Source organism: Cryptomeria japonica, chromosome 9 (genome assembly GCF_030272615.1).
Source record: "Cryptomeria japonica chromosome 9, Sugi_1.0, whole genome shotgun sequence".
NCBI lineage: Eukaryota > Viridiplantae > Streptophyta > Pinopsida > Cupressales > Cupressaceae > Cryptomeria > Cryptomeria japonica.
In genome coordinates this window covers 519,839,492-519,862,928 of record NC_081413.1, presented here as the reverse complement: position 1 = coordinate 519,862,928, position 23,437 = coordinate 519,839,492, and the positions used below count along the sequence as shown (strand labels likewise).

The 23,437-nt window shown below is 35.2% G+C and overlaps 2 protein-coding genes across 6 annotated transcripts in view; both read right to left on the bottom strand.

Annotated features, from left to right (window-relative positions):
* The window catches only part of LOC131066901 (uncharacterized), a 401,673-nt gene extending 391,137 nt beyond the window's left edge, over nt 1-10,536 (bottom strand). For all 5 annotated transcript variants that reach the window (XR_009111744.2, XR_009111745.2, XM_058001780.2 and 2 more), the window contains exon 1: nt 10,333-10,536. Coding sequence is in view for 3 of the 5 variants with exons in the window: in XM_058001780.2 (XP_057857763.2) it covers nt 10,333-10,485 (153 nt within the window). In the remaining 2 variants the exon portion in view is untranslated. The remainder of the gene's footprint in view (nt 1-10,332) is intronic.
* A 3,797-nt stretch (nt 10,537-14,333) lies between these two features.
* LOC131858475 (uncharacterized) lies at nt 14,334-14,987 on the bottom strand. The gene has a single exon (XM_059211724.1). It carries the CDS (start codon nt 14,985-14,987, stop codon nt 14,334-14,336), a length of 654 nt encoding a protein of 217 aa, XP_059067707.1.
* Nucleotides 14,988-23,437: the final 8,450 nt, after the last annotated feature.

Here is a 23,437-nt window from a genome sequence, read left to right as displayed (position 1 = left end):
AAATCAAGTGGACTATTTACTAATCTCCCACCCAAATCCTTGCAAGAACGGGCCTTGTACCTTTTTCCCGAATAACAAAATTTAGCCAATAAGAATTGTCTGCCACATTGAATGGGATGTTGTTAAAGTACCAAAAAATTAGCACATGCAATGTATGTTTTCTCATGTGCCTCCCTATTCCATCCAGTGGCCTCTAATGATGGTTGTGCTTCAGGTGTGTTCCTGGGCACAAAAAAATTACCTATAGACTGTCCCTGATGGTTATGCAACAGGTACTCTACTAGAGGAAGTAGACGTGGTGGTCGAGGTTATGCTAGGTTTGCCGATACGTGGGCCACGACGAGAACCCACTATGCCCTGAAGTGCTGCTTCTTCTTCAATGTCAACTGAAGCACCTTGAGATTTAGCTATGGCTGCTCTCATGGCTAGTTTTTCCCTCTCCCTTTGCAATTTTTTCTCTTCCCCAGCTGAAAGAAAGGCATTAAAGTCTCTTTTTATTTCTTCGGTGGACCCAAGACATACCCTTGCATCATGCTTCTCGATGCCTGCAACATGGTATTTGAGGTAGTTTATGCCTCCATAAAATACCTTTTCACATTTAATACAAATCACCGACCCAGGGTCCAGTCCTTCATAGGCATACCTCCAAGCCCTATCTCTAGCACTTTTAGGATGAGCGCCTATATATCCAAATGGGCATGGTTCTAGTGGCCAATCATACCCTGAATTTGTGTAATGTCCCTATTAATGCAAATTGAACTTATCATAGATATAGATAGATGTGAACTAAATCAAATTCAGTCTTCTATTTGCAGGTAAGTATCTTTAAATTCAATTCTTTAACTTCTTTAGACTCAAGTAGAGAAAGACAAATCACAGGTATGTAAAGAAGTCTTTAGAATCTAATATCAAAGAATGCAGTAGATGATTTGCAACTAGTATAGAATCAGTTACTTATCTATACTTTGACTAATATGAAGCAGTGCCCGATATATAATATTGCTCAAGTCCACCTTGATCACCGATAGACCTCGCCTAGGTAAGTATACAGTAATGTCTGATATGATGATTAATTCACTAATAGTGAATGCCCAGCACTTGAAAATATATATTCAATCTGCAGTATAAACTACCCTTAATATGATGTCGATCTGCGATATAGAATGCCTTGGATATTGTTATCAATCTGCAATATCAAATGAATATATAATGCCGAACTATATCTTGTGAATATATGAGTTGCTGGGATTATCTCTGCTAAAGAATACAAGTCATTTATCAATTTCAATGATTGCATTCTTCCATCGAATGAGGCTATATATGAATTGTAGAACCGATCCATGATCGGTTGCGTCTCTTCAATATCAAACGGTATGTATTAATGGTTAGTTAGTAACTAACCCAATTCATATGAATCTGATTAGTTAGTAAGTACTAACTAACTATTAGTATGTTAACAATACAAACATGGATCGAACTATAATTCAATCGCATCTCCAGCACTTAACATTTGATATTGATTCATATATGTCTCAAGTTCATCTTAGATGTGAAGATATTAATCCAAGTCTTACATCGGTATCGTATGTGCTTCAGTTTGTATATATATATGTGAATATATGCAAGGCATATGTTCACATATATATATACAAATAGATCTCAGTAATCTGACCATAGCTACAATATCTTCAATAGTACCAAACCATCGTACAACACAACCCATCACCGTACTTCAAGGAGGTGCCAAGGACCATACAATGCAGGAGGTAGGAAAAGTGGTATGGCCAGGAATTCAAAATGGTGAAAACAAGTATTGGTAACCCCAGCCAAGCCAAAAGAGGAGAATGTTATAATAACGACCCGCCAGCCGCAAATGAAAGCTAGAAATTTCATTGTCTCCATTTCAAACATGGCAGCCAGCAGCAGCAAGATCAAGAAAAATAGAGCTATTGTGGAAGCTGCAAAATCAATGATGTTCGATCAGAACTTAGATACCTCATTCTGGGCAGAAGCATCTCGAACAGTAGTTTATATCCAAAACAGATGTCCACATTCTCATCTTAACAACAGAACTCTAGAGGAGGCATTTACAGGCCGGAAACCAGACATAAGTCATTTAAGGATATTTGGTTGTCCTGTATATATTCATGTTCCAAAAGAGAAGAGAAGAAAGTTGGAGCCTTCAGGAAAGAAAGGTATTTTTGTGGGATACAGTGAGACTACAAAGGCTTACAGAATCCACATTCCTGGACATAGACAAATAGAGCTAAGTTGGGATGTAATATTTGAGGAGGATATTGCCTTCAAAAGGGCAAAGAATTATGATGAGTTGGAAATACAAAATCCTCCCTCAAATGAGGAAACATGTTACTTCCCTGAAGTTCAGACAAAAGTTCCTGAAGACACTTCTTATGAAAACCCACCTGAAGCTGAAATTCAGAGGGAGTATCAAGAAGAAAATCCAAATATCAACAAAAAGAAACAACCACTCTGGGCTAGGAAAATAGTAGAGGAAGCAGGAAGCTTCATGGCATCTGATGGTACATTCAGAGAAAGCAAGAGGCCTCGAAAACTAACTTATGATGCACTAATGAATGAAATCTTGGACTCAGAACCCGAAAGTGTTACTGAAGCCCTCAAGAGTCAAGCAAGGAAAGATGCCATGACGGAAGAGTACCTATCCATCTTGAAAAATGATGTTTGGGACATAGTGCCCAGACCTGAAGCAAAATCAGTTGTGTCCTCCAAGTGGTTATTCAAGATTAAACATGTTGCAGATGGTAGTATAGAAAAACAAAAGGCATGGTTTGTTGCTAGAGGTTTCTCACAGAAAGAAGGTATTGACTACGAAGAAACTTTTGCACCAGTAACTTGATACACCTCGATTAGAACAATATTAGCCATTGCAGCATCCAAAGGGTGGAAGGTTCATCAAATGATTGTTAAAACTGCTTTCCTAAATGGAATTATTGAAGAAGAGGTTTACTTGGAACAACCTGAAGGCTTTATAGTTCATGATGCCACAACTCATGTGTGCAAACTGAAGAAAGTTCTTTATGGGCTAAAACAGGCTCCCCGAGCCTGGTATGAAATAATTGACAGCTATCTCATGAACTTAGAATTTTCAAAGAATGTTGCAGATCCAAATCTCTATTTTAAAGTTATTAATGGTGACTTGCTGATCCTAATACTTTATGTAGATGATCTCCTAATCACAGGTAAGGACCATCTCATTGTCCAGTGTAAAAGGGATCTAGCTGCAGAATTTGATATGAAGGATTTGGGACTCTTACACTACTTCCTAGGTTTGGAGGTATGGCTGAAACCTGATGGTATTTTCTTGAATCAAGGAAAGTACACCATTGATATATTGAGGAGATTTGGAATGATGAACTGTAGACCGATGTCTACACCCATGGAAACAAACTTGCACAAGTTGAAGGAAGCTACAGCAAATTCCAAATTTGTGGATCCTACTCATTATAGACAGATCATTGGATCACTTATGTATTTGGTTAACACTAGACCTAACATATGCTATGTAGTTAATGCTTTAAGTCAGTTTATGTGTGAACCTCGAGAAATACATCTTGTGGCAGCAAAACATATCATGAGATATCTACAAGGCACTATTGGATATGGCCTTAAATATGAGAAAGTTGATTTCGACTTACATGGATACACAGATTCAGATTGGGTTGGAAATGTGACTGACCATAAGAGTCCTTCTGGATACTGTTTCAGTCTAGGATCTGCCATGATCTCTTGGACAAGCAAGAAACAGTCCTTTGTAGCTCAAAGCTCTACCGAAGAAGAATACATAGCAGCCTCTATGGGAGCCCGAGAAGCAGTGTGGCTTAGGAAGTTGATTGTGGGACTATTTGGAAAGCCTCTAAAACCTACCACTCTTCTATGTGACAATCAAAGTTGTATAAAGTTTTCTGAAAATCCAATACTCCAAGATCTTCCCTCTTTCCAACTGCCTTCCCTTCTTTTTGAAACAAAATGGACATATTGAGAGTATTTATGATTCCGTGCTAGTATTAGGGTTACAAGGGCAAACTTTATTAATTTTATAAAAATAACTTTCTTTTCACTTTATTTATTTTGCCTTGTTGACCCCTTTGTATTTCTTCTCTCTCCTTTATATTTTTCTTCAACTTTATGATTTTTACTTCCTTTTCCATCAATTTGTTAATTTTTTTTTAAAAAATATTTTCCTTGTTCTTTTCATTTTTAACTTTTTGACCTTCAATACTTTATAAAAAATCATGCCTTTTAACTTTTTCACTTTCGAATGATTTGGGCTTACCTCTCTCCTTTCTTGCTTTTTCGTCCTCTTCCCTTTGAATTGTCAGCTCTTCACAACTTAGTAGCAATTCTTCTTATTAATTTTCTTAATCTTGTCAACTTTGTGATTTTCCATATTGCCAATTTGCAATTTCTTCGGTTTCTCCTCTTCCTTGTCAACTTTCCATTTTGTCCCCCTTGGATCGACATTAGGTCGAAAGATGACCTTTGATGCATACTACCACCAGCAAAAACCCAACAAGGTTTTATAACATTCATCCTTACAACACGTGCCAATACATTTGAGATCGAATATCTTGTCAAGTAAGGGTGTTGGCCCCACCCCTTTGTAACTGCCATCTATGTACCTCCTACCATACTGTTCGTACCATGCTACTTCGTCCCCGTCAATCATTGGTGGTCCTGTTGGGTTTGGAATGACTTTCCACAATGAATTAGAGGTAGGAAAAGTTGGGGTCTCTCTCCCTTCGTCCACACATCTTCAGATGATACACTCGTAGTGTTCGTCTCTTTCACATACAAAAAGATCATTTGTTTTAATCACCATTTTGAGACAAGGCCTGAGAGTAGCTCTGTACTTCTCCAGGTCTATCTCCTCTTCCAACTCCTCTTCTTGGACTTCCCCCTTCTCTGCTTGCTCTTCATTGCATTTCCTCTCAGCTTCTTCATCAATATCATACGCCACATATCCTTGGCGCCTCCCCTCATATGGCACCTTCCACTTCCAGTAGCCGTCAATCCGCACCCATAGTGTAAGTGTGTCGAACGATGCATTGGTAAAGTGTTTGTGGACTCTCGGAACTATGACACCATCCACATTCTTCCTTGCCAGCCTTTTCTTTGGTGCTATCATTGGCTTGGCCCAATCCACGTCTGGCCTATACGGTTCTTCAATGATTATAGGGTCTTCTTCGAGTTCATCACTTTGTCCAATTGTCCAATCTTCACGGATTGCACACCCCAACATATTTATTGCCATAATCAGCCTCTCCCTCGCTCTGTAGATTTTCAACTTCGATCCGTTTACAGGATCTCGGATGGGGTTGTCGTCCAGAGTTGATAATTTAATTGCCCCATTCAAGCCGACTTCCCTGACTTTATGCGGCCCCAACCAACAAACTCTAAACTTCTTAGGTCAGAGTTCATTACGACCGTTATATTTTAGCACCAATTGTCCAAGCCGGAAGTTCATCTGCCAAAGATGCTTGTCATGCCAGAACTTTCGTCGCCATTGAGCCACCTCCATTGCCCACTGTGTTGCCATCCTCCGTTCGCCTAACTTAGTCAAATTTAAAAGACGTTTGTTCAAGCTCCCTGCATCACCCAGACAGTTTTCCATTGCAATCCTTAGGCTTGGTACGATGTACTCTGCTGGCACCACTGCTACCTATCCATACATTAGCTGGAATGAGGTATGTCCTGTTGTCGCCTTGTACGTGGTGCGGTATGCCCACAGTACAATCAGGAGTCTTTCTTCCCAATCCTCCTTCACTCAACATGACTTATATATGATTGACACTAGCACCTTATTTGTAGACTCCGCTTGTCCATTGGCTTGGGGGTAGTAAGGACTCGACAGATTATGGAATATCTTGAACTTCGCTATCATTGTCCGAATGAAATGATTCACAAAGCGTACCCCCCGATGCTTGTGATATGGATGGGGATGCCGAACTGTGTAACAATTTATTCATAGAGGAATCTTGCTATGTTGACTGCGATGTTGTCCAGCAGTGCCCTTGCCTCCACCCACTTCGTAAGGTATTTTGTCGCCACTACAATGTACCAACACCGATGCATATTACTCACTTCCAGTGGCCCAACAAAGTCAAGACCCCATCTTTCAAACAATTCTTGCGGCTACAAAGGGAACAAGGGCATGAAATCCCTCTTCAATGGCTTGTTAGCCCTCTAGCATGTGTCGCACCCAAGTACCAACTATTGAGCATCTACATGTAGGGTCGGCCACCACAATCCTACCAATAGCACTTTTTGTGTGGTTGCGTCCAAACCTATGTGGCCTCCAGCTAACCCTTTGTGCGACTCCTTTAACACTCTCGGGATCTCCTCCATCACAACAACAATCATATTGGAGGCTTTGGAGAGTTATCGGTTGCCTTTTAAAGGGTTTTGTTGAATAAATTGATCAATCTAAAAACGAAACAACAATTCATCATAAAACCCTAGAGCTTCAAAAAATACAGTTTCACTTCGAAACTGTGGACGTTTCATCAACTTTAGTCACCAAACATCTGAAAATCAATGAAACTAATTTATGTCATGCCAATGTGAAAGAATTGAATTTGGATAAAAGATTAGAAATGGAAATAAAATAGCAAAGAGGTTGAGTCATTGAAGCAAGTCCTTTACAAGTTTGCAAACTTGATCCAAATGCAACAGGAAGTACTTTCTCTTTGCCACTTTAAGAAGAGACAACAAATTGATCTTGGAGAATGTCAAAAAGTGTGGGATAATAGTATCCTTGAATTTTAAAAACATATTGGCAATTATTGAAAGAAAAAAAACAAATCGTGGATTCGAGAATGCCAAAAACATTGAATTTAAGGATGAGCTCTCTATCTTGATAACTTTTTCTCAATCAAGTCAATGGACGGGAAGAGGCAACGACTTCAAAAATTGGAGGTTCTACAATATGAGTATCATATGTGAGGGTGAAAACTATTATGATTGGAGCATCTTGATCAATGAATGTATACATAAGGAGTTATCAAAGTTTGAGCAAACTAATGAGTTTCACACAACTACTTATTTGGTCTATACCATGGCTCATGTGAAAATATTTTCAGGTTTGAACACATATGAACCTATAACACCACCTACATCTTTAGACATTTGCTTCAATTGGAGTATGGTGAGTCCCTGAAACACAACAGAAGAGAGATTGATGTAATCTTGATGAACTTGGTGAGAAAAATGGATGAAGTCCAATGTTCCACAATATTTTCAAGACAAGGATGGCAAGAAATGTTGGGACACAATTCTAGGATGGCAAAGGACAAAAGGCCTTGCTTTAGGGGATAACAATTGAAAAATAAGGAAGTTTTAAAATATAGAAAATTCCAAATATTTATATGATAATTCTTTTATCATATTCATTATATAATCATATTATGAAATGTAAGAGCTGAATTGAAAATTCACGAGTCAACATACAGCATTTGAGTTTTCATTACCAAGGTGCATATACAACAAAATGAAATGGCCAAAAGGTTACAACAACAACTAGATCTACCACTATTATGTCCTTGCCTCAACATCATTTAAATCAAAATCAAAGTCTAGATCTTCATCACTGCCAATATGAGGGACATCCAATGGAACTCAAATCAATCCTTCTTGTGCCTCCTCCTCAGCAACCTATGTGGCCTCTTCAAGATCAGCATCCCACCATAAAGTTGGAGTATTTCAATATTCAATGATTTGTAGATCCTAAAGTTGCAAGACAGTATGCATAGTCACCAGCTTCTTGATTGATTGAAACAGCTTGTATGCATGGACCCTCTCCTCTCTATAGAAAAGGAACTAACAACCTCCGAAAGGAGGCAAATGGAAAGTATCCACAACTCTGTTGCATCCTTGTCATGCCATGTCTACCATCCAATAGGTTCAGATTTGAGTTGATGAAGCTCTATTTGTCTCCACCTCTGGTTTGTTGGACATTGAACCCCAAAATTGACAAAAGCAATCCACTATGTTTAGAGTAAAGTTGCCTCCTCAACACTATATATCTTTCAAGGGACCTTCATTAACCTTTTTTCACCTCTTCAATATCACAAGGAGGCACTCTCTCAACTCTTGGTGCATACCATTTGGGATTCAAAGTAAAGGGCACAATAGAAAATAGAATGTTCATTACTTCCACCACCAAGTCACCATAGAACTAAAACGTTCCTCATACAATCCCAAGTCGAATTTTCAACTACAAATAGCTTGCTTCATTTGTCAAAGCAATTGAAAATCTCTCCAAGAATAGGAGAATTTGTATCAACATATCCAATGACTTGTGCAAGTGAGATGAAAGAGAAAACATATCTACAAACAAAATATTCAAAAACAATAAGACTCAAATGACAAAGAGTGAATGTTAATAGAAAAAATAAAAATAATCCACATTAGAAACATCAATAATTTCATTAAAAAAAATCAAAAATCTCTTACCTCACAATGGACTAGCAAAAATCATCAAGAATCCTTCGCTTCATACATTTTCCTTTAGTTGTGTTCACCTTAGCCATCTACCCCACTTTGGATTAAACATCATTAATTGAAGAGGTTCCAACACCACAAGTGTCCTCCCTTAAAAAAATAGCCAATATGACTAATTTCCATAGGTTTGAGAAATTCCTTCTTCGAAAAGGTCGTAAAGAGAGTGAGTTCTGGTGCTTGAAGATTCGCATATCTCACTTTTACCACCACTCTCTTCACCCAATGTATCTTCTCTATTCCTTTCAATACATTGTTCAACACATGAACACAACACAAGGTCCACAAAATGCACTTGTGGACACTTTCCACCATCATGTCAACTAACTTACACACACATGCTAAATTGATGACCACGTGTACAACACTCCAGGACCCAACCTCTATGGCATCCTTCAAAATATGAAATAAGAAATTTTATACCTTTAAAAACCAACAACTCTAAAAAATACAAGCCAACTATATATGGGACTATAATATTGATGAGTGATCAATATCTTAATAGTCTAGCCATCCATGATGATAGAGCAGCTTGTCCTTAACCAAGTTTGCCTCATGTCCTCCAACAACAAGCTGACCTTGAAACATTCTCTCTCAAGGAAGCTAATGCATGGTTTCTATTCTCTCAAGGGCATATAAAGAACCAAAGATATTGTATCTTTCAACATTTGTTTAAAACAAAGAGATTGTGCCACATGAAATGAGATGGCATTGACAAAAAAAATGGCAACCAAAGATTCTGTCAATTCCCATGGTTGCACATTTAACATCTCTACAATTGTCCCCAACCTCTCACTAGTCTTCCACTTTTCTCTTAAAGAAGCCTCACCATTAGCAACCATGGATAGCATAAGAGATTTTGCAAACTCTACTGACATACGCTTAGATTTTGTTTCACCCTCCATAAACAAACTATTTAGCTCTGCCTATTCGCTATGGTTATCTTTGGAGAAACCTTAACCCCCATCTTATAATGCCCAAAAAGGTGATGAAATACATTGTTGTAGCTTTCTTTGAAATCTTCGAGGTGCAAATAACACAACCAAACTCTACCCTCCCTTGAATGTTTCTTTTTATCTTTGTCTAAAGTTGTTACAAATTGAAGAAGAGGTTTAAAAGGTTTGAATGGGCCTTTTGCATCAAATCTTACGAAGACGGAAGGACATTCAAACAAGTTGTGCGGCTGTCTTACTTCATCCACGGCACTCCCACACCCTGATGAGCTCCCAACTCTTGTTTGTTCCTTACTAACATTTTCATTTTCACTGCTCACCTTGTTGCTTGAGAAAATAACTGAGTGCAAACTGAAAATAAATAAAAAAAGAAATTTTAAAATTTTAAAAACTACCTTAAGTTTTAAGTTTTAAAATATTTTGAAATTCTATTAAAAAAAACTGAAAAGTTAACAAACGCGACCGAGTCTAAATGCGAGTACTATCTAAGTGAATCTCCAAAAGGTTGGAAAACTCAAGTTGCTGTTCAATTTGCAGCTGCTACAGTTTGGAACATAGCATTGTACATCATTTCATTGAATTTAGCTCTGCGAATAAACATGGGGTAGAAGAATAGGAAATCTCAACATCACCAGCTCAAAACCAAAATTTCAAAAAAAAAATATGAATGGTTACGGGAAAGCTCCATTGCTGGTCTTGAATTTCAAGAGACTTGTGAGGCCCGAATGGAGGTTTGTAATTGTCATACCTTTCATAAGTGTTAAATAAAATTTACATGGAGAAGACTGCCACAACTTGGGTGAGGAAAGATTCAATTTCAAGTGAGTAAAACAATGTTACTCACCCGCAAGTAAAGATGAAAGTTCGGAGTGAGATTGGCATGGTGGAGAAGAAGCCTGGCCTTCAGGTCCTTCACAGTCTCTTCTCTGCCAATTTTGATTATGCTGTTCTCGCCGCCCAGGGTTCGAACCCTCACCCCCACTTCTGCCTCCTCCATCCCAATGTTGCCTGCGATTGCCGCCAAATAACAAGCGTTATAAATTGTCAATTACAAAATCTAAATTTTCAAGTTAACTACTTAATTATTGTGATTTAATGAATTTTGTTAGGGACGGTGTTAATAATCTTTGTGAATTTTTTTTTCACTATTTATTTTTTTAATTTTTTTGGGGGGGTTGGGGAAGGGGGAAGAGGGAATTGTTTAGTTATTCAATATTTATGAATTTTAGGTTGAAATTTCTTTTGAGAGTTTTTATTAAATTATGATTGTTTTTCATGTTGGATTTTGATATTTTTTATTTGAGTTTTGATTTCATGTATCATGAAGAATCTAAGTTTTTATTTCTTTATGTCTATAATTCATTTGTCATTGATGTAATGTTAGTTCTTCTTGCTTTTGAGTGTATATTATTTTGTGGACTTTGGAACTTATTTTTATATTATCATCCTTATTGTGTGCTTTCACCTTCTTAACCTATTATTTATGCATGGTTTCAAAGAGCCTAAGTGATTTTTTTGTGAGTCAAATATTACCTATTATTTTCTTATGTCATCCCCTATTTGCTAATAGTTGTAAAAAAATCCAAAAAAAATTGTATCAACTCATAGAATTTCTCTTGCCAACATACCTTTTCCCTTTAATCCCCACTTTCTCGATCCTTTGTTATTAAAATTTGTCTACCTTAAAAGTTTCAAACCATCTCTTATATGAGTACTTCATATGGACCTTCATTGATTTCAGACTACCAATAACTCACTTTTTCCTTTATATTTTATATAGAATTCAAAGTTGCAACCTTCCTTCTATTTGTATACTTGTTTTAAAAATTTCATGTATGAATCCTAAACCTTGTTGATTCCTTCATTAATCTTCTCAAAGTCGAACTTTTTTCCATCTTTCTATATTGGTACTTTTCCTTGTGTATCTATAAACTCTATCACCCAATAAATTTCCTTATACTTAATATCATGGTTTGAGATGCAAGTTTTCCTTCAAAATAGAACTAGAAATGAGTCACCCATGAACTTTGATCTCCAACAATCTGAAACTCTCGTGTCAAGATTTTGTTTCAACTTTCCTCATTCCACACACCCTAATGGTATGTCTTCTTCATCACTCTCGATTCTCGATACTTTGACTTCCTAATTCGCACGTGGTATGAGGTTTTTTGGACCTCCAACCCCCGATGGTCCCAAACTCCTACATTTTCATTATTTGATCTCACTTATATTTTGTGTGATATTTGCTACGGGCGAGGTTCTCTCCCAGGTCAACACACTTCCAACGCAAAAAAAATTACAATTAACTTGGTTGAAGTTAAATAGAGTTTAAATGCCAATATTATAGGTAAAAAATATTGGGGCCTAAGATTATGTGAGTGTTGATTTATGTGGCACGTTAAATAATTTATAAATGCTGATTTTTTATACGCATACTTAAATTAGCAAATAATATAAAATGTTGGAAAATAAAACCAAATGCCAAAGGTTGGGAAATGATATTAATTTGTTAATTTTTTTCTTGGAGGTTATATTCAACGCCATTTGCAGCTAGCAACGATAATTGGGCATCAGATTTGTTGCAGGAGAGGTTATAAGTAGAAGGGAGTTACATTTGTGAATGTATTATTTTGTCAAAATACAAGTAGTGGGTTGTAGGAGGTTTACAATGTTATATTGGGAGTGATTTGGATATGTGTTTTTGTAGCTCCAAGATTGGGAAATCCAACGCCTAGAATGACAAGTGGTTTTGACGTAGAGAAATGAGATGATTGCTTTTTCTGAATATTATTATGAGAGTGGTAGCTTGTAGATGAATATCAATATTCTGTATAAGCAAATTTTTGTTGGAAATATCCTTAATTTGTAAACTCATTTTTTGTTCAAAAATCTACCTAAGTAATTTTGTCTAGATGCATTTATTAAGCATTTATCAATCAAATTATTTTACATCAAAGATCTAATTAACTTGGTTTAAAATTACTTTTAAAAGATAACACTTTGATAAAAATCCCCATCCTTGATCTACATCAAATGGTCTTAGAGTGAGGTTTTCTTGTTGGGAAGTGTGTTGAGGTGAGTTGCATGATGTGTGAGCTTGTTGCAGGAGTCTTGTCACAATGAGCATCTTGGATATCTTTCAATAGAAATAACGTTGGGTAGAAGGTGTAGAGTTCACCCACAAAGAGAGAGTGGATAGAGGAAGCAACTTCTAGATTTTTTGTTAAAAATATTTGTGTAAGTGAATTTTGTTGTAGAAATTGTGACTATAGATTAAGAGTGTGAGCCAAGTGTTTGACAAAATGTCAAGGAGGAAGAGTATGAGTGTGGTTGAAGAAGAAAGTAGGGAGAGATTTCAAAAGAGGTGTGTAGATATTTATGAAAGATTAGATGTCTTGGAGAAGAATATAAAGAAATGAAGAGAAGAGGAAAATATAGGTAAGGTTGAGTCACGTTATTTTCTTTACAAAAGTATGCGTGAAGTTGAATCTATTGGTGCAGGAAATGAGGATAAAGAAGATGAAGAAGAAGAAGAAGAAATAGTTTGAAGCTGCAACAAAAGAATAAATAAAGATGTTGAATAAAATGGCACATTTGAGCACAAAAGATGATGTAGAAGAAGAGAACAATAAGATTGCAATAGATAATGAATAAGAAGAGATTGGGACAACAGTAGAAAAGGAACAAAACACACTGGTAAAATGCCATTCCTATGATATTTGTGAAAGAGAGTTTTAGATTAAAGAGATCAATTAATTTGTGGATGTGAGAAGGGCATGAAAAGATAACATTGCAAAGGTGGATGAACTTGCAACAATTCAAAAAAAGGACTTTGACAATCCTAAATTTGACAGAGATCGATGAAGAAGAAGATAGTCTCCTATTGAAAGAGGAGATAAGAAAAACAGAAAAATTCTTTCATGGAGAAATGATAAAAGAAAATGACGGAAACAAAGAGGTTGCATTTGATACATACCTCTTTAAAGGAGAAAAAGATATAGTAGTAGGCAAGGAGAAGAAAAGAGAGACAGTTATTAATTTATCAAATTTTGTCAATGTTGCTAATAAAGCTAATTTATACAAGGATGAAATGGTAAAGACATCAACATTACAACTTTCTAGACTAATAACATCCCGAACACAACAAAAACTTGGACAACTCAACCATGGCTCCATTGAGTCCCAAATGGTTGGTCCATTATTACAACTTGAAAGACAACACAAAAACTTAGAACAAACCAAAATTTCTTGGAGTGATGTGTGCCCAGCACCACAAGCAATCTTCTATTACCCAAAAAAAAAATTTAACCTAATTTTGATTTTTTTGTGATATTTGCTACAACCAAGGTTCTTGGCTCCTAGCTCAACACACTTTCAAAGGAACAAATTTTACAATTAACTTGGTCAAATTTAAATAGAGTTTAAATGCCAATATTATGAAAAAAATATTGGTATGTGGTGACTTATCATATTGTTGGACTTAAATTTTGGTGACTTTGTCAATCGCATTTTCCCCCTAAATTAATTAAATTTTATAGTGTTCATTATTTAATAAAGAAGTCAACTATTGTTTTGGCGTGTAAACCAACCTTTGTAAACAACCAAAAATGGATTGATTAATAAGTGGTTGTGTAATGTGAAAATCATCAAACTGTAAATTTCTCTTTGCTTGATAATAAAAGAAATTGGACTATTGTTTCTTTGTGGATGTAGCCCACGTCAAGTGAACCACATTAAATATATGAGTGTATTGTGAATTGTTATGTTTTGCCTATTTTATTCTACATTATTTTTAATATTTTTTGTTGCTCCAGTCTGTATTATGCCTTTATTTTCTTCTAGTTCTTATTCAAGCTTCTTTGTACCTTTGAACGTAGTTTCCCTCCTTTCCTTTTTGATGTCATCCAATTCAACAACCTCAAAGGCGGTGAGTGAACGAAGGAGATAATCCATGATGTACTTATTCATGTCATGACTTTCCTCAATGACATACTTCTTAGGTTTATAGCTTTTGGGAAATGTTTCCATTATCTTCCTTACAAATTTACTTTCTTCTACCATTCCACCAACACCTCTAAGAGAATTTACAATTTCATTCACTTGATGAATATAACCTTCAGTGTTTTTATCTTCACACATTCTCACATTCCCAAACTTGTGCTTTAGATTTATAAGCTTGGCTTGCTTTGTCTTTTCATCACCTTCACATAGACTCTTCAACTTCTCCCAAATTTCTTTAGCTAACTTCACTTCTATAACTTTGCTAAATATTGCATCATTCAAGCAAGTGACAATTGCAATTGTATCCTTTGCATCACTCTCATATGTTTTGATTTCATCTATAGTTGTAGGACCATTTTGTGGAGCATTATAACCCTTCTTAATGCTTTCCCAAATTTCAACCAGCATAGTTGCCAAATGATATTTCATCCTTTCTCTCCAATAAGCAATATTTGTGCCATCAAACTTTGGAGCCTTGAAGGTGTAATCTCGTGTCATCCTAAGTCTTCCTCAAGCAGCTAAGCTTCTTAGAACCTCACTCTAATACTAATCGTTGAACACACCATAGGATTGAGAGGGGGGTAAATTAGATCGAAGCACCATTAATAATAAGTATCTGATCCTAAAACTTTAAACCTTAACCATATAATCATAACAATAATAAATTGTGAAAGCACAAAGCAAAACAAACACATGAACACTAGATTTATGTGGAAAACCCAAGCAGGGAAAAACCACAGTGAGAATCAAACTCACAATATGAATATAATTTATGACAATGTTGCATTTGAAACTCATTGCACCTAAGAGGACTTGCAAAACTAAGGTGCATAACCTTAGGGCAAGATACAAATGACCTGCAGAACTGAAACACACTGTCTCAGTGCAAGATACAGAAAGCTTCCAAGAGACTCATTGTCTTCTGGCAAAGAAAGGAATAGCTAAATTGAAAGGAACAAGATCTCATGATCATAAAATTTTCCTTTAATGATGGTGTCATGCGACTGATATCATGTCAAGAACATATCACTTCAAACTCTATCTCAAAAAATTGTCATAGAAAAGATATTATTATCAAAGCTCTTCACAGTTGATTTTCAAGCAACTCCAACTCCAACTTCAAATCTGGTTACAGATTATTAATATCTATTGCTTATCAATTCACACTCATTTTATACCTTCACTCATACATCCACACTCCTTTACATATAATATTAATCATTAAAACCCTTAGCTAAGTCGACCACAAATAAAATATACAATATTACATGAATTTGGCCACCTAAACCTAAAATATTCATTTTGGCCCACCCTAGGAAATAGATAGGACCCAAAAACATCACAACATATAATTTCCAAATTATTCCAATGAACCATGTACAGGCTAATACATCTTCCAAGGTCGACATCAAATGAAGCATGTAGATAGATATTAGAGCATGTTAACCAATCACCCCCAAAACAAATCTCCAATGCAAATTACACGACATGGATCTCCACACACCATGGTGAGACCCAAAACACTAAGTAAACTCATCTTTCAAAGCAAACCTAGACCAAAATAATATGATCCAAGTAAGATACATTACCACGGTCAACTGAAAACTAGACTAGCTAACAACACATAACTCTAAACATCATAACTCCACCTGCCAATCAAATCATCACCTGAAAACTGAATTGGAACACTACACAAACCACATAAACATGTCCTCCAAACCCTTGCACTTTAATCTACATATCTGAAATCCACCAAGCATTCTTTCGACTCGTTCTGACAGACAACCTTACTATCAAAGACAACAACAACCAATTCTAACATTTGAGTAATAGAGAACCTACAAATTTGATAGTGCAATATGCATAGATCCTAAACATTATATCTATAACCATAACATATAATATTCACATACCAAAGCAATGCAAAGCATTCTTCCAATGGGACATTAAAAAATATTTCTTGCATAAATATTGTTTCCTACATGTTGAAACTTCCACTGCACCAATCCTTTGGAAACACTTCAACATCTCCACAATACAACTCAACAATACCAGAACACATAAATACTCTTTCTTGCATATTTAAACTTCCACTACACCATCCTTACTTCAACATCGATGACAATACAAGATAGGTTGACATCAATGACAATAACTCGGGTTTCCAACAACACATTAGTGGTTATCCATGTTTAAGGGTGTGACCAAAATGTTTAGAAGGTGCGAGGCCCACCAAAGGTTTTCTAGAAGGTGAATTTATTAGGAAATTCTCACTAGAACAATCTTAGATAAAACATTAACTACAACAAGAGGTTGATTTCATGGGGAAAAAATATCAAGAAACCTAGTAATTATTTCAAATTGGATTCCAGTAGCAACAAATTAATTTACCAAGTGGTTTGAGGTTATCTAGAAAAAGTGCCAAAACTAAGGTAGTGATAGACTTCTTATTGATCGGTATTGTTAGTAGATTTTGGGTGCCACAAAAGATTATTATAGATAATAGCATGTGCTTTTGAGAATATGAATTTATATATTTTTATATCTAACATGGGATCAATAGCACATACCCTTCATTATAAACATCCCAAGGGTAATGGGTAAATTAAATATAGCAACTAAAATTGATGATGACAAACAAAACTACTGTAGATTAAATAAAAAGATACAAGATGGAAAGATTTATTTTGTAATATGGGTCAAGAGTGTCACTCAAAAAGAAAACCATATGAATACCTCCATATAAGCTAGTGTGTGAGAAACTCTGTGAGTTGTAAATATATAGATATGTGTATAATTTGTTGTGGTGAATTGATAGGGTAAAGACAATTCCATCAACCAAATAAATAACCAATTGGCTAAGAAAGATGAAATAAGTAGAATAGACCATGATAAATTTTTCGTAAAATAGAACCTAAAACTACTATTTGATGAGAACGTAAATAGTAATTTGGGGTGTTCGATCATATAACAAAGGGAAAAATTAGAAGTTTGAAGCCTCGTGGCTAGGCCCTGATTTTATTAAATATATGAGCGTGAAATGTTTTATTTGAGAATTTTGACTGAATCATTCTTAGGGCCACTAGTTTATGGGTAACATCTAAAAACTGCTCATGATTGAACTCATTACACCCCCTAGTAATAATATTCCATTTCTTGCATCTTCTTATGTAGTCACGATGATAGGTATGCTTACTATCTAGATTTTCAATGTTCATTGTTCCCTTTGAGTGTGTGTTGTGTTTGTACAATTTATATATTCTTATCTTTGGGATTCCTCTAGTGTCGTTTGATGATTGGGAAAGGAATCTCGCATTAGGTATTTCAACTTACCCATGGGATCATAGCTTATTCTCTTCTCACAATGGTGAACTTCATAACTTGAAGCTCGTGAATTGCAGTTTGTGCTTTCAACACATTGGAGCATTCATAAAAACCTATCCTAAAAAGTAAATTTTACTCCAAGCTTATGTTTTGAGGTTAGGAGGGATTGGACCTACACATTTTTCCTTGTAAACTCCAAAAGAATAACTTTGTCATTGCAACAACAAGGAAGAAAGAATTACTCTTCATGGAAACCACTAAGCCTTATGTAAGTTGACTTGGTATTTTGGATAAACAATGTTCCCCAAGATGCGATGATCTCCATTGTATCTTTTGAAAACCTGTATACCACATCTCTTGTTAATATATTGATTATTGCAAGGGGTCATTCACCCTCTTAAAGTGACTTTTTGCTTACTCTATGTCAGGGTTTTAAGGAAGAATTTAAGAATAAATAATATTAAATACAATGTAGAACAAGAGAGGAGGGAAAAACAAAAAAAATCACAATAACACAAATATTTAATGTGGTTCACCCAATATGGGCTACATCCACAAGAGAAACAATCGTCCACTTCTTTTCTATTATCCAATGAAGAGAAAATTACAATATGACATTTTCGCATTCCACAACCACCTATTTATCAAGCCTTTTGGTAGTTTGCAAAGGTTACATGCCAAAATAATAGTCAATTTATTTATTAAATAATGGGCAATTTTTACTTTAGGGGTGCTTCCCTTGGAACCCTTGGCTGGAGTTGCTACCCCAAACCTCTACCATGGGCTCTAGCGTCGGGTCCCTACCTAGGGGATGAGCCCCTTGGGCTCCACAAGGGGGCTCTCTTCCCCCCTGCACTCCCTTGTTAATTGATTTGGGAAAAGAATGTGACTGACAAAATCACCAAAATATGATCCTAGCAACATGACCAGACACCACATACCAACAATCTCCCATTTGGAGTCTAATTAGGCTTGAAACCAAAACAATATCCCACTTGGAGACTGGTCCTTAATGAACACTGCTACACCTATAGCTCCCACTAGATTGATGCACTTGGACTTGGCTTGTTTTTCATTTCCACTATTATCATTCTTGAAGGCAAATAGAAACTAAACAAGAAATCAATTTCTCTCAAGTTGTTGCCTCGGCCAACATATTTGTAGGATTTTGGCTAGTGTGTATCTTTTATAGCTTCAATTTCCCATCCTCTAAAATTGAGAATATGAAATGGTACCTGATCTATATATGTTTCATCTTAGAGTGAAGGGTCGAGTTCTTTGCAAGATGAATGACACTCTAACTATCACTATACAACATGTTATTCTTCAGTCACTTTCCCAATTCCTTCATAAACCTTTGTAACTAGATCATCCCATTACTAGCCTCAGTAGCAACAAAATACTTTGCCTTTGTGGTGGAGAGTGCAATAACCTTTTGCAATCGTGAAATCCAACTAATTGTTGTTCCACCTACAGTAAACACATATTTTATCGTGCTCCTCTTGCCATTAATATCTCCTACTAGATCTAAATCAACATATCCTTGTAGAGTGGAATTAAAAACCTAAAAAATATATTTCCTAAGTAGTAGAACCTCTCAAATACTTGAGAATCTACTTTACTTCATTCCAATTCTCTTTTTGACGATTCTTTATATACCTGCTCACAACTCTCACTCCATGTGCAATATGTGACCTTGTACAAACCATGTCATACATCAAGCTACCAACCGTTGAAGAGTATGAAAAAATTGACATGTGGTCCATATCCTCTTATTTTTGGGACACGTCTCCTTAGTCTATTTAAAATGACTGTGCAAAGGTGTACTAACTATTTTTGCATCTTGCATTTGAAATCTTTTCAACACCTTCTCTATTCCAATCACCTTGAAACAATGTTAATATGTGTTTTTCCTATCTATAATTATTCTCATACCAAGGATTTGTTTTGTTGCACCCAAATCCTTCATAGAAAATGACTTTGTTTATTTCTACTTAAATTCATTGATATGCTACATATTAGATCACAATAAGCATGCCATCAACATACAATAACATGATAATATAGCTGCCAGTATCCAATCTCTCAAAATAAACACAATGATTAGAATGTTATTTATTGTAACCTTGTTCAACCATGAAAATGTCGAATTTTAAATACCATTGCCAAGGTGCTTGCTTTACATCATACAACCTTTTTCTTTAACTTGCACACTAAGTCATCCTTACGTTTAACCTCATATCCCTTTGGTTGTTGCATATAAATCTCGACCTCCAAATCTCCACAGAGAAAAACTTTCTTTGCATCTAATTGTTCAATATGCAAGTTTTAAATAGCCAAAGGAAGTAGAATAGTTTGAATTGAAGTCATCTTAACATCAGGATAAAATATTTCATCAAAATCAATACCTTTTTTCCTATGCATAACCTCTTACAACAAGTTTGGCCTTATATCTTTTCTTACTTCCATGATCTTCTTCTAGCCTGTAAACTCATTTGTTCGATAATGATCTTTTACCTTAAGACATTTAAACCAAGTCCCACTTCTAGTTTTGTATCAAAGAGTCCATCTCCTCTTTCATTCTTTGCTCCCACTTCTTTCTAGTTTCTACCCGCATTGCATTTGCATAACATTTTGGTTCACTAGAATCAATCAATAATAAATAATATAACGAGGGAGAGTATTGTTCAGGGGGTCTACTTATCTTGGTAGATCTTCTTGTAGGAGTTTGAGGTACCTGCTGTTGCTTTGATTTTTCAATATTTTGTGGTACTGATGGTACTATATTTTTTAGGATTTAATCAAGGACCATGTATTATGTGTTTTTCTCCTCCTGTTTCTTTTCCTGTAAATATTTTTTATACACAACCTTGTCATTGAATATGACATATCTACTCTTAATGATTTTGTAATTTTCATAACCTCATAAATGATAGCCAAGATCATTAACTCCATATCCTAATAAAATTACACTTCTTGGATACTGATTCAAGATTTGTTCTAGTTTCTATGTCAATATGGACAAATTCTTCACAACCAATGTTTTTTTAGAAATGAGTACTTTACCTTTTTACCCATCCATGCCTCCTCTAGATTACCACCATCTAAGGAACTTTAAATCCCTCTATTTATTAAGTAAGCAATAGTATCTGCAACATGTGCCCAAAGTATAAGAATAATCCTGCATGCAATCTCGCACTTCTTGCATGCTCCATGATAGTTCTATTCATCCTTTTAGATACACCATTTTCTTGTGGTGTTCCTGGTGATCAGCCATTAAATTGACCATATTATTTCATGATTTTTGAAATTTTACCTCATTTTAATAATGTCTTTCCAAGTCATTTCCAAATATTACCTTGGTTTTATGAAGCATTAACTAGGATTAATGGTGTTTGATATGCATATGTATGTCTACCTAGTTGATGCTAAATAATGGTAAAATATTATAATAAATGGTTATTATTGAATGTAAAATATTTTGGAAGGATTAACATGTTGTTTTTAAGTGGTTTGATTCATTCATGCAGCTAGAAGGGAGGAGGAACAATTTGGCAATTAACAGATGTACTAGTTGATTGGAAATGCAAAAAAAGTCAAAAAACCAATTGGTGTAAAATGGGAATATCTAACTCATTTCTTAATGAGATTCAAATTTTTAAAAATGATTTGGAAAGATTAAAAGGAGATATAAAATCCTACCAAAATGTTTGAGCTGATTTGTAATAGTTAAGGAGAACCATTCACTAGAAGTTGACTAAGACAAACTAGAAGATTTCCAGGCAACAGTTAAGGATTGAGTTCTAATTCGACTTGGACTCTTCCACCTCTTGATGAATTAGTGTATTTGGAGTTATTAAAGTGTAAGAACATTGGAGAAACTTTTGGAAACAATATATAGTGATTCATTAATAATTATAACATATTTTGTACATATGTTTAACCATGACTATATTTTATAGTTGTGAGAATTTGAAGAGGATTAGAACTCTCTCAACTCTTGTTAGTTTAGTCTTTATTATGAATCATCAGTAGAATAAGTCATCTCCTTACTCTCATGAGAGAAATAAAATTTGTAATAATTTTTTGAGTTTGTACTTAATCTAACTCTCAAGTCTCGTGCATAATTATGAGATCTTGTTGAGTTGTGAGAGTAATGTAGAGAGTGTAGTCCGATTAGTGTCGAGTCTTGTTAACAATGTCTATGTTCAATCAACAAGCCTGATATATATAAATATAATCTTTGATTTGCAATAAGGAGATGATTTGAGCAATGAAGCTTGTAGATTGGATGTTGAATGCTAATGACTAAAATTGTAGCAACTCAAGCAAGGGCCACTTGAGGAATTGTGACTCCATTGTAGTTTAGTTTTGTAGTAGTTTAGATTGTTGTTTATTATGCTTTATTGTTAGTTATCAGTTGTTTAAGGTAGATTTTATTTCAATATATTTAATTTCATCATTTTTAGAACAATCTGCCTGTAGTCACTGCTCTTGCAAATAACCGGTCTTCTTGCAACCACTGCTATGTTGTAAGTTTTATTTCTAGCATTGTTATGTTTTCAATTCATATTATTATTTTGAGTTTATTTTCTATACACAACTGATAGAAAAACTTATAAGGCATCCATATTGTTAATATAGTGTTGAATCACTTCAAGTTGACATCCCTGGGTTGACAATTAAATGTAGCTTCTAATCCAGGAAGGGTTGCTCGGTGTGGATAAAAATCCTCGAGTTGTGAATTAGTATTCCAATCTCAAGTACAATTAAAAAGCTCTACACCTGGAACCATCTTCTACCTATGAATTCCATGGTATGAACAATAACTATCAAATTCTTTGCTACAATATTCATCTCCATTATTAGACCTGAGACACTTCAATGTATTTCATGTCTCATTGTCAAACAAATATTTCCCTTTCTTAAAAGTATCAAATACATTATTTTTTGGGGGAATGAAATAAACCCATTTTTCTAGATGCATCCTCAATTAAAGTAACATTAATATTAAGAGCCACCAAGAGATGATACTTGAGTAGGTCCCCGTACATTTAAATGCATGAGCTCTAACTTTTCACTCTTCTTTTCCTTCCCAACTTTGAGAAATTTGACTCTCTTTTGTTTTCTATAGACACAATTTTCATAGATCAAATTGCTTCAAACTAGGCAATAAATTCTTGGAATGGAGAATATTCATCCCCTTTGTACTCATGTGCCTAAGTGTATTATACCATAAAGTTGTATCTATTTCTATGAAAGATATGGAAACAGTCGAAGAAACAAAATTACCAATACATAAATACAATGTACCTACCTTTTCTCCTTTTTCTATTATCAAGGAGACTTTAGTGACCTTCTACGAATTGTTTGTAAATGTAACTACACAACCTCCAATTTCTAGATTTCCTATTGATATTAAATTTCTTCTCAAATCAGGAACATGTCTCACCTCTTTCAACAACCATTGATTTTTATTTTATAATTTTTTGGGGTATTTTAATAGCTGCTAGGGGTAGCATCCTTTGTATTAATTAAAAAAAGATTTACATTTTCAACTGGACTGGTATTGGTCCATATCTACCATCATCCACTCCATTCTAACTATTCCTAGCAGACTTTTC

Bases quoted from the DNA above. Each gene is read 5' to 3' on its own strand.
- LOC131858475 (XM_059211724.1), bottom strand. From the start codon at position 14,987: ATGACACGAGATTACACCTTCAAGGCTCCAAAGTTTGATGGCACAAAT.